Source organism: Leptodactylus fuscus, chromosome 7 (assembly GCF_031893055.1).
Source record: "Leptodactylus fuscus isolate aLepFus1 chromosome 7, aLepFus1.hap2, whole genome shotgun sequence".
NCBI classification, from domain to species: Eukaryota; Metazoa; Chordata; class Amphibia; order Anura; family Leptodactylidae; genus Leptodactylus; species Leptodactylus fuscus.
This window is the reverse complement of record NC_134271.1, coordinates 12172633-12184173: the sequence shown is the minus strand read 5'-3', so window position 1 is coordinate 12184173 and position 11541 is coordinate 12172633. Positions and strand designations below refer to the sequence as shown.

Below are 11541 nucleotides of genomic sequence, written 5' to 3'. Positions count from 1 at the left end.
GGCCACTGAACCAGGGCCACAATGAGACATGGAATCCAGATGGCCACCACTTTATCCCTGTACTCATGGCCCACCGGAGAATCCTTCATTGGGCCCAGACTCTGACAGAAGGACTTGAAGCCAATGTGGGTGACTTAGGAACCCTTCACTTCTCATGAGCTGATGCACCTATTATTAGACCGTATTGATGATCCGTCCATGTTCTCTGGCGCTTTCAGAAGTCTTACCGATAGCATTCCTCGTATTTCGGCGATTCTTTGGTTTTCTTTTCTATTGTGTTTTTCTACAGTTCTGTTAAAAATAGTGACCTGCAAATTGTCTTTAACCATTTTAACATGGTGGTAGGGTGGAGGTTGTTGGAGCATATAGCTATTTCCCCTTCTCGAATGTTGGAGGACTCGCACTATTTAGAGGGAAAGTGCTGAGCCCTGCTAACTTCTGTTTACCGCACTCTACAATACGGCAGCGAGACAAAGACTTGTGATCAGACTGCACCATCTAGTGTTACACATGAAAACTATTCCAGGGCATATTCACACTGCAAGGTGGTGCATGGAAAACATATGACTGGCTTCAAATAACCTCACAATCCATTTTTGTAAAAGTCAACGTTTCAAGAATGTACACCGTATGGAATAGTCTCAGACAATCCTTTCAAAGGGGTTATGCCTCGAAAAGTATTTATTCTCTAGTCTATCCTATGAATAAAGGATAAATTGCCGATTTGGGAGTCAGACTGTGCGTGTGCCCTCAATAGGGAAACACTAAACGCCTCCATTCCCTGGGAGAGAGTCAGGGTGACCCATTAGGTTACCTTCATGTCTCCGTTTGAGATTTTGTTGCAGTGTCCTTCTGAAATCAGGGAGGAAAAAGTCCTGCACGGACGGATTTTAGTCAATGGGGTCCATTGGACTCTGTGTTTACCAATATTTTAATGGCCCGTCTCTCTGTTGTTCTAGTGCTCTGACAAACCAGGACAATGGACAGGCAACGGTAGTGTGAACCTAGCATCACCTCCCATGAGGCGACCTGAAGCCACAGCTTCAGGCGGTGCTATGCTGGGGCCCTGGGGGACCCCATTGATTATAAAAGGGATCCATCAGGGGTCAAACTTGCAGCACTTTTTTTTTTCGTTTGGCGAGGGATTTGCGCCGGATGGACACATAGCCTTATGCGATGGCGGGTAGCATTGCTGGAATTGTGAGGGGCCAGTGCTATTATGAAATAACTCTAGGGGGCGCTATAGCAGGCTCTGGGGAACTATTTAATCCAAAACATAGGAAAAAATATTATTTAATCAGGTTTTGATCACATTTATTTCCTCCCCCCTCTAGTAATATCAGCTACATTTTGGGTATAGGGTTATAAACACGGCCATCTCTGTGTGAGAGGTCATTAGAGGTCATCTCCATAACAACGGTCTATTTGTCCGCCGCCATCTTGGATTCTGGCAGCCCGCACACTCCATGGCACTGACAGACCTGGGCAGGCCCCGACGTGTGACGTCACCGCTCAGCTGTGCTGGAGATTATCCTATTCCAAGATGGCCGCCGGAGCCTAGCTGCAGCCTGGAGAGAACGAGCGTGTGTCATGGGAGCTGAGAGCCGGGGTGAGGCGGGAGTCATGGCGGCACCGTGAGGATCCCGGGGCCTAGGTGAGGCGGCTGAGTACCGGGGGAGGATAGAGACGTGTTCCTGGTGTACAGGAGGCCTCCAGGGGGTGTGATGGCTTCCCCTCCCCCTCACATTTACATCCCAGTCAGCACGTCACCTCTATGGTAGACACCTGTGGCTGTCAGACTACAAGTCCCAGCATTCCCTGCCTGTTATTCCATACTGAGGCAGGCTGGGACTTGTAGTTCTCTTATGACATCTCAACTAATCACTACTTTGTATCATTGTCCATGTGACCGGTCATGGCTGATAGAATGAAATAAGTTTTTGGGATATTTATTAGGTTTTTTTTTGCGTTCTTTAATGTCCTGTTCGCACCGTGCGGGGACAACAGGATGAAAAGAGAGAGAGAGAAGTGCTAAAAAGTTGTGGTGTCACCGGATCTGGTCACGTGACGTTGCGTTGCCCAAAACGACAGGGCTCAGGATCCTTGGCCGCTTCAGCTATGGTGGAACTACAACTCCCAGCATGCACATCAGGTCTGAACTCCCATAGAAATGAATGGAGCATGCTGGGAGTTGTAATTGAACCACAGCGGTTGTACCGAAGGTTACTCACCCCTTCACTGTAGACAGACCGTAAGGGCAAAGGTCAGCAGTCTTCGGCACTACAACTCCCAGCATGCATACTCACTCAGAGAGTCCATAGAAGTGAATGGAGCATGCTGGGAGTTGTAGTTGCAAGGCAGCCTGCGTGTCGAAGGTTGCAAAGTCGAAATATGGGACTGATACGGGATTGTTCTAGAAAATTTTGGACAATCCTGACAAATGGAGGACGCGTGACCCAGATTACAGTGTGGTGTCATCTTAAAGGGGTCTTCCAGGAGTTACTAATCGATGACCTACGCTTAGGAGAGCTCATCAATTGAAGATCAGAGATGGTCCGACGCTTGTTTGAAGTGGTAGCGGTGATCCTTCGAAATCCCACGGCCGTGTCAGATCATGTTCATCTGTCACATGGCCTGTTCGCAGACTTTTAAGTGAGCTGTAATACCAGTGACAGTCAGTATACCATGTACGGCGCTATCCTTGGCAAGTAGTGAGGAGGCCGCGGCACTCGAGTCACAGCTGTCAGATCCCTCTGATCTGCAATAGATGGCCTATGGTAAGTATAGGTTATCAATGATCAAGCCTGGAGGATCCCTTTTAGATTAAGGCACCAGGTAACGTCCCGCAGGAGAAAAGCACTATGGGAAAAACGGCGGCGGCAGCGCATTGCGGTTATTCTTGCAGCACTTTTTGCAGAAATGTTCTGCCTCCATTATTTCTGTAGGGAAACCACTGATGTTCCTATAGGTATAATTGACATGCTGTGATTTCCAAAACCGTCATGTGTCCTCGGCCCCTATTTTTTCGCACCATAGGGGATGGGAATCGTGGAACAGTTTTCCAGGACTTCATATTGATGTCCTATGGGGGCCCCCTGTTTACCTGATGCTGGGGACCTCCACCACTATAAGGGTAGGCCCCATAGATAATGACTGTTCAGTCCAACCCAACACACGATTTCTTGCAAGTTGGAACGTGACCAAATTCACTGCAGAAAACCCAAAATGTGAGACTCCGCATATTATTCTGCAGTCCTGCCATCTGGATGATCGGACACTGTTAGTCCCATCACTGTGTGCGCCAGTACGTTGCTAGATCTGTCTGCCATAATAAGCATCATATTAGTTTCGCACGGGCTATGTCTATTTTCGCCGCTCGCTCTCCCTTTGTTGCCTCCTCCATCCGGCTGGTAGGGGCAGCTGCAGAATAATCCGCGTCCCACACGGCTCCATTCAGCTGTCACTGTGGGGGAGACGAGGCAGCAATAAGTGCTCTGGATTAGACTTGCATGAGGCGGCTGAACGGGGGCCATGTGGCTGACAGAGGGGAGATCTGCCACCGTCCCTTTAATGTAGAATCAGATATAGCGGAAATGACTGGAGGGAACTAAAAACCTCAGCGTGCTCCAGGACGGCGGCACATGTAGGTTTTGGGTTTTTTACCACTGCAAACATGCCAGATTTATTATTTTTTTTGGATGGATATACAACGGGAAATCCACATCTTATAAGACGGAAGTCCGCAGCAGAAAACACTGCAAGAAATCTGCAGATTTCAACATAATTGCAAAGGGGTTTTCCAGTCTGCTAAGCTCCTATCCAAAGGATTGGGCGCTGATCAGCTGATCGGTGGGGGTGCTAGTGTTACATCCCCACCACTCAGATACGGATGACCAATCCTGCAAACAGGACTTCAGTAATAAAGACCATCTGGGGGCTGGAGAACCCCTTTAACATGCTGCAGAGCCCGCACCGTGGGTCGGTTTTCACTGATTGGTCCGTGCAGATACATTTGGTAATCTCACTTTACTGTAAGTGCTGCCGATTTTGTTTGCAGTTTCACGGTGGAAACTATCAATGTATCTGTCCAATGTGAACATACCCTTAGGTCACAAGGTTGTCCGGGAGGAGAAAAATGTTGCAGGAAATACCGCAATGCGTTTTCGCCACTTTTTTTTCTCGCATTGCTTTTTTACATGTAGGGCCTTGAGCCTAAAAGGGTTTCCAGGTTTATTGATTACCTTTCCTTAGATCTGACATCCATTTGGTCCACAAGCATCCTGGGTGTCAAACCCAAGGAACAATCCTGAAAACGCTGTGCACTGAACTGCAATACCAGACACAACCCATAGGTGTGGCCCAGTTTCTAAAAGAAAGTAGCCAAGTGGTATCTATTAATTTCAGTGGACATGGACGGTCCAGATCAAGCTGTAACCTGGATCCTCTGCTCTGACCATGGGTTAGGGTGATCATAATGGAGGACCCCTGTTAGGGCCACATCCTAAAGGGGACCCCCCACTATTATCCTGAGCACTAGAGCGGCTATGGATCTCGCCAAGTTGCTTTTGCGCTTCCGTTGCTTCACCACCTCCTTCTGAAGACTGGAAGTTTTGACGGGAGATGCCACAAAAATCATCTGAATATGACGTACAAACTGACATTGCAGATATTAGTATCCTGGAACGAAGAGCGCTGCTTCCTGTAGATTACTGGCAGAACTGGTCTGGTAACCTTCTTAAAGGGATCCTCTCCTCGGATTCCTTACTGTGCTCAGATCTTCCCCTGTGATGACAATGAAGATATCTATTTTTATGACAGTGAACACCATGTTCGCCCCCCTGTCTTGTCCCAACTTGTGTATGCCTGGGAGCGGAGGTCAGGGAGAGGCGTTTCTTGGCATCTGTGGTGTAATATTGTGTTTAAAGGGGCAGTGCAGCTAACTAAAACCATACACCCTATTAGGGAATTCTGACCCTTTGTTACAGGGTCCCTTCTAATATGCAGGGATTGTCCAAAGCAGAGATTTTTTTATGGTGAGAGCAGTGTAATTGGGGGGTTCTGCAGTGACTATTGGGAAAAGGGACGGCTCTGCAGGCACTACTGGGACAAGGGACGGCTCTGCAGTGACTACTGGGACAAGGGACGACTGCAGTGACTACTGGGACAAGGGACGACTGCAGTGACTACTGGGACAAGGGACGGCTCTGCAGTGACTACTGGGACAAGGGACGGCTCTGCAGTGACTACTGGGACAAGGGACGGCTCTGCAGTGACTACTGGGACAAGGGACGGCTCTGCAGTGACTACTGGGACAAGGGACGGCTCTGCAGTGACTACTGGGACAAGGGACGGCTCTGCAGTGACTACTGGGACAAGGGACGACTGCAGTGACTACTGGGACAAGGGACGGCTCTGCAGTGACTACTGGGACAAGGGACGGCTCTGCAGTGACTACTGGGACAAGGGACGGCTCTGCAGTGACTACTGGGACAAGGGATGGCTCTGCAGTGACTACTGGGACAAGGGACGACTGCAGTGACTACTGGGACAAGGGACGGCTCTGCAGTGACTACTGGGACAAGGGACGGCTCTGCAGTGACTACTGGGACAAGGGACGGCTCTGCAGTGACTACTGGGACAAGGGACGGCTCTGCAGTGACTACTGGGACAAGGGACGGCTCTGCAGTGACTACTGGGACAAGGGACGGCTCTGCAGTGACTACTGGGACAAGGGACGACTGCAGTGACTACTGGGACAAGGGGCGGCTCTGCAGTGACTACTGGGACAAGGGACGGCTCTGCAGTGACTACTGGGACAAGGGACGGCTCTGCAGTGACTACTGGGACAAGGGACGGCTCTGAAGTGACTACTGGGACAAGGGACTGCTCTGCAATGACTACTGGGACAAGGGACAGCACTACAGTGACTACTGGGATAAGGGACGGCTCTGCAGTGACTACTGGGACAAGGGACGGCTTTGTAGTGACTACTGGGACAAGGGACGGCTTTGTAGTGACTACTGGGACAAGGGACAGCTCTGCAGTGACTACTGGGGCAAGGGGTGGCTTTGCAGTGACTACTGGGATAAGGGACGGCTCTGCAGTGACTACTGGGACAAGGGACGGCTCTGAAGTGACTACTGGGACAAGGGACTGCTCTGCAATGACTACTGGGACAAGGGACAGCACTACAGTGACTACTGGGACAAGGGACAGCTCTGCAGTGACTACTGGGACAAGGGACAGCTCTGCAGTGACTACTGGGACAAGGGACAGCTCTGCAGTGACTACTGGGACAAGGGACAGCTCTGCAGTGACTACTGGGACAAGGGACAGCTCTGCAGTGACTACTGGGACAAGGGACAGCTCTGCAGTGACTACTGGGACAAGGGACAGCTCTGCAGTGACTACTGGGACAAGGGACAGCTCTGCAGTGACTACTGGGACAAGGGACAGCTCTGCAGTGACTACTGGGACAAGGGACAGCTCTGCAGTGACTACTGGGACAAGGGACAGCTCTGCAGTGACTACTGGGACAAGGGACAGCTCTGCAGTGACTACTGGGACAAGGGACGGCTCTGCAGTGATTACTGGGACAAGGGACAGCACTACAGTGACTACTGGGACAAAATAAAAAACAAAAAAACTTGATAGTCTTCAGTAGTTGATAAGAACGAACATTTTCCTTATATTGGGACAAGGGATGGCTCTGCAGTGACTACTGGGACAAGGGACGGCTTTGTAGTGACAACTGGGACAATATATGGGGATACCCTCATACACTTTAGGTTATCGGCCAGTCATAAAGACAAGATGTACATGACGTGTTCTCTGCTTGCTTTACAGTGCCCATCTGACACCATGTGGAATTGGTATTCTGGGGACGAGTCCCAGCCGTCGGGCGCAGTAAGTCCTTGATTTTTGCCTTATTTCCATCCTTGCCCTTCATATTGGTGAAATAGGGTCTGAATTTGTCTTGTCTCAGCAGCCACCTGCAGACCAGAGCGCCGGCACCATGTCAGTGGCGGATCTGACCGAACAGCTGGCGCAGACTCAGCAGCTGGTGGCACAGCTAAAAGATCTGATCCGAGAGAAGGACAATGAGCTACGCAAGAAAGATCAAGATCTCAAGGTTTGTGAGCACAGTCTTAGTCCTCTTCCCTTTTTTACCTGACTTCTCGTCTTCCAGGCCTTGCACACAAGTCCTAGTGTCAGCCAAGTTGTGTGTCCAGGCCCTGCAGGACATGATGCTACTACAACCCCTATAGATCCTCCACTACCATGTCACTGTATAGCACTGGTGGACGTGCCATGCAAACAAGCACAAAACCTATCCAGAACCGCAGATGGTGCACAAGGCCCCTGTTTTGGAGTCCCCTGATTTCGCTCAAGCATGTATGGGGGTGACCGAGCGATCAGCAGACCTCACACTACTAAATATATCAAAGAACCTTTTCAGAAATTCTCCAAAGGTCTTGAGAAGCCCAATCCTTGTCTCCTCTGATAATGTTTTGTAGTATTCTGCTTATCTCAGAAGTTATTCATTGACCAAGCCCTCGTGACTTTGCAGGAAGAAAAGGAATCTTCGGAATCCAAGGTCTCTAAAGCGAAGCTGCAGAACAAGGCCAAGATTGCATCATTAACGTCTCAGCTGGAGGACCTCAAGAAGCAATTGGCATCTTCTGGTGCTCAAGTCAAGAAACCTGAGAGCAAGAAGGTAAATGTTTGCCCCTAGCTTATCATGGTCCTTGCAGCCTGAACTTGTGGCTGATCTTGTTTTCTTTCCAGTCTTGGTTTGGAGGTGCGGGGTGTGACCTGCGTAAGCTGCCGGATCGGAGACGGTACATTGTCAGAATACAGTGTAGTGCAGGGTAACGTCTTAAGGCCGCACTCCAATGAATTACTATATACTAGCCATGTAGTATAGGTCATTGTAATGTATACTGACCTTGGTGCTTCATACTCCTTGGTACCCAACTGACCATGAGCTGGACGGACTGACATGCCGGATCACACATCAGCTGCAAGTCTGGATGTTACAGTCTCATAGACTTACATAGAAACCATGGACTGAATCATCAGGTCAGTCTGCAGATCACATGATCAGCCAGGGGACCATCCTGACCGCTGAATAAAGTTGTGGATACGCCCAGAGAATGGAATATCTCTGACCTGTACTACATGCTTTGTTGTAATTTGCTGGAGTGCGGCATTAAAGGGATCTGTCACAGAGTGTGGGGACACAAAACAGCTCACAGAATGCCAATGGAAGCGGCCATGAATGGTGGAAGTTTCTATGGTCTGCGAGTTGTGAGAAACTCAGCCCCGATGTCCTTATTGTGGACATTAGTCAGGCTACATATATCAGAAGATGACCAGGATACAATAAAGACATCATAAAGGGGTTTGGGCGGGTTCACGTCTGCGCCCGGTCTCCACTATAGCCAATCCGGTGGGTTTCGGTCTGGACAGGGGACGGAAACCCGGTGGTCAGATTTCAAACCTATTTCTTTGAATGGGTTTGCAAATTGACCCCCCGTGTGCGTCTTCTGCCTCTCCACGGCGAAACTGTCTTTTTTTCAGCTGGATACAAAGTCGGACATGCAGGACAAAACGTTTTGCCGCGGACAGGCAGAAGACGCACACGGGCAGTCACTTTGCAAACCCATTTAAGTGAATGGGTTTGAAAACTGACCTCCGGGTTTCTATCCCCTGTCCAGTTTTTCGGGACAGAAGACGGAAACCCGCCAGATTGGCTAAAGCGGAGAGCGGGCGCAGACGTGAACCCGCCCCTTTCTGATAAATCACAGACGTTAAAAGGAACCTGTCATAGAATTGGGGGACATTGGAGAACCTGCACAGCTCTGTGGATCAGTGGAGAGCAAAGTCCTTTATATTTACCTACAGATGAGGGTAATGGTGGAATTTTATCAAGAATGTTCTGTCCTATAACAATTTTAACAGAGGTCGTGAGTGGCACAAGATGTGCCCGAAATGTCAAGAGGTTCCGACCTCTTAATAAATCAAGCGCACAAACATATGCTAGTCAGGAATTGGCTTAGATTTCCGGTATAACTCACGGCATTTTTTGGGTCATAAAGTCATAAATATGTGGTCCTTGCCCCGGCCCACCCCCTTCTGATGCACCAAACATGCGCCATATTAATACCCATCTATGCCAAAAAACTGGTGTAAATGGGTTGATAAATTCCTGTTTAATGGGTTAGAAAAACATGTCCGTCTTCTTCTGAAATCGGCATCACGCCCGTCCACTGGTTGTTTCTGGTATTACAGTTTAGCCTCATTCACTCTGGTATCGAGAAGTTGCAGTACCAAAAACAACCAGTGTAAAGGTGTGGCGCTGTTTCTGGAACAAAGCAATCCTCTTTTTTAATGCTGTACTATGTACAGGTTACCCATACATTACACAGACTAGGCTTGTATGGCGGCTGCAATATGCCCAGGCTCCGTACTTCAGGGTTTGCACGATTTTACAGCCCAGTGAGCAACAACTATTTGTGGTGTTGAATTGGGGGTGGGGCCTTTTTGTGGATTGTTTTGCATTGTTCCCGCTCGGTGACCCTACCATCTATTATTTTAGGGTTCCGGTGATGGTGACCAAGAGAATGCGTCTGCAAACAGAGGAAAAATCCTGGTCTTGAGGAAACGAGTGGAAGAATTGGAGACACAGTTAGCGCATAAAAATGAGGAACTCAAGAAGAAGGTACCGTGAAAATATGTGAGGTCATAGGGCGGGGGTGGGGGGGATTAACACCAAGTGGGTGCGGGAGAAGTTTGTTCTATGTCTTATGTGTAATGATTAGAGATGAGCGAACACTATTCGAAACAGCCGTTTCGAATAGCATGCTCCCATAGAAATGAATGGAAGCGGCTGCTTAACCCCCCGCGTGCCGGCTACGTCCATTCATTTCTATGGGAGCGTGCTATTCGAAACGGCTCACTCATCTCTAGTAATGATCCCCGAGGGTTAATCCCAGCTTCCATGGCTATGACTGCTCCTTTGTTTCCATGGAATGTATCCACGGATGAGAAACGCGCACACAGAACCTTTCATTAAGGGTTGTTCACTTTTAATGAAAAGTTCTCCATCTTTCTGCTATACTTTTGTTACAGTTTATCTGATTTTCAATATCTTTGCTCACCGTTATGAAAGGATTCCTTGTTATCTACATCCCTTAAAGGGATCCTATCATTAAAACACAATTTTTTTCTGCCTACCATGTAGGAATAGTCTTAAGAAAGGCTATTCTTCTCCTACCTTTAGATGTCTTCTCCACGCCGCCGTTCAGTATATAATCCAGTTTTCGTTGGTATGCAAATGAGTTCTCTTGCAGCACTGGGGGCAGGCCCCAGCACTCAAACAGCACTGGGGTGTCACCAATGCTGCGAGAGAACTCTCCAGTGCTGCCTCCATCTTCTTCAGGAACAGCCTCTCTATGTGTCTTCTTCCGGTGCTGGCTTCAAACTTCTTGGCTTAGGATATAGTCGACTGCGCATGCCCACTGGCCACAAGAAAATGGCCGCTTGCACAGTATTGTAAGCGGCCATTCTCTTGTGGCCGGCAGGCATGCGCAGTTGGCTGCTCGAGGCCTAGAAGTTTGAAGCCAACCCCTGCAAGAAGACGCGGGAAGACCCCTTTCCTGAAGAAGATGGAGGCGGTGCTGGAGAGTTCTCTCGCAGCATTGGGGACGCACCCAGTGCTGTTTGAGCACTAAAGGTAAAAATTTCAGTAACTGAAAACCCTTGTATGTCTACGGCACGGGTTGTATCTGCAGGATTTGCAGGGATTTTGACCAACCACATTCAGATGTATGACCTCACGTGACTGTTTGCTTTGCAGGAGGTGGAGCTGGAGGCTCAGCGGCTGCGCGGCTCGGAACTGGACGCCATGATTATAGAGAAAGAAGAGAAACTGGCTAAAAAAGAGGCTTATATTAAAGATCTGCAATTGTCGGCGGCATCAAATATTCCAGTAGAGGCGGCCAAGGCTGAACCGAATGCCAAGGTATCAGTATGTACTGGCAGTAACATAAAGCAGCTCAGTCTCAGCACTTTAAAGGGGGTTTCTAGGCTAAAATTATTCATGACCTATTCTAAGAATGAGTTATTAATATCACACCCCACTGATGGGGTTATTAATATCTGTGTCAGAGCCCACTGATCTTCAATTGACGACCTATCCTTAGCCTCTGTTCATATGAACGATGTGCAGAGACGTTTTGCTCAGCCATTTTGCATCCTTTGGGCACCCATTTTAATGGATGTCCCCTTAGATTCAAGTCTATTTAGGAATCTGTGAAAACGGACAAGAATAGCCCATGTCCTATTTTTTTTGATGGTCACATGACCAGACCATTCGCGCAAATTGATTTTAATGCAGCCCTGTGATGATAAAGAACGTTGTTCTTCTGTAAAGAGCCGATGACTAGTTTATCAATTATGAAGCCTGAAAGACCCCTTTAAGAAGGTAAAATTGATGGGAATTGGGAGTTGGGTCTTCACGACAAGTTGTTAATTCTG

General features: G+C 48.7%; 1 protein-coding gene across 7 annotated transcripts in view; it reads left to right on the top strand.

Annotated features, from left to right (window-relative positions):
• Positions 1 to 1526: 1526 nt before the first annotated feature.
• Positions 1527 to 11541, top strand: part of LOC142212896 (uncharacterized) — a 53640-nt gene continuing 43625 nt past the window's right edge. For 5 of the 7 annotated variants that reach the window (XM_075281024.1, XM_075281023.1, XM_075281020.1 and 2 more), the window contains exons 1-6: positions 1527 to 1654; positions 6847 to 6906; positions 6986 to 7132; positions 7571 to 7717; positions 9602 to 9724; positions 10862 to 11026. In XM_075281024.1, coding sequence (XP_075137125.1) covers positions 6862 to 6906; positions 6986 to 7132; positions 7571 to 7717; positions 9602 to 9724; positions 10862 to 11026 — 627 coding nt within the window. In that variant the 5' untranslated portion in view covers positions 1527 to 1654; positions 6847 to 6861. The remainder of the gene's footprint in view (positions 1655 to 6846; positions 6907 to 6985; positions 7133 to 7570; positions 7718 to 9601; positions 9725 to 10861; positions 11027 to 11541) is intronic. The other 2 variants (XM_075281022.1, XM_075281019.1) reach the window with 1 other exon arrangement.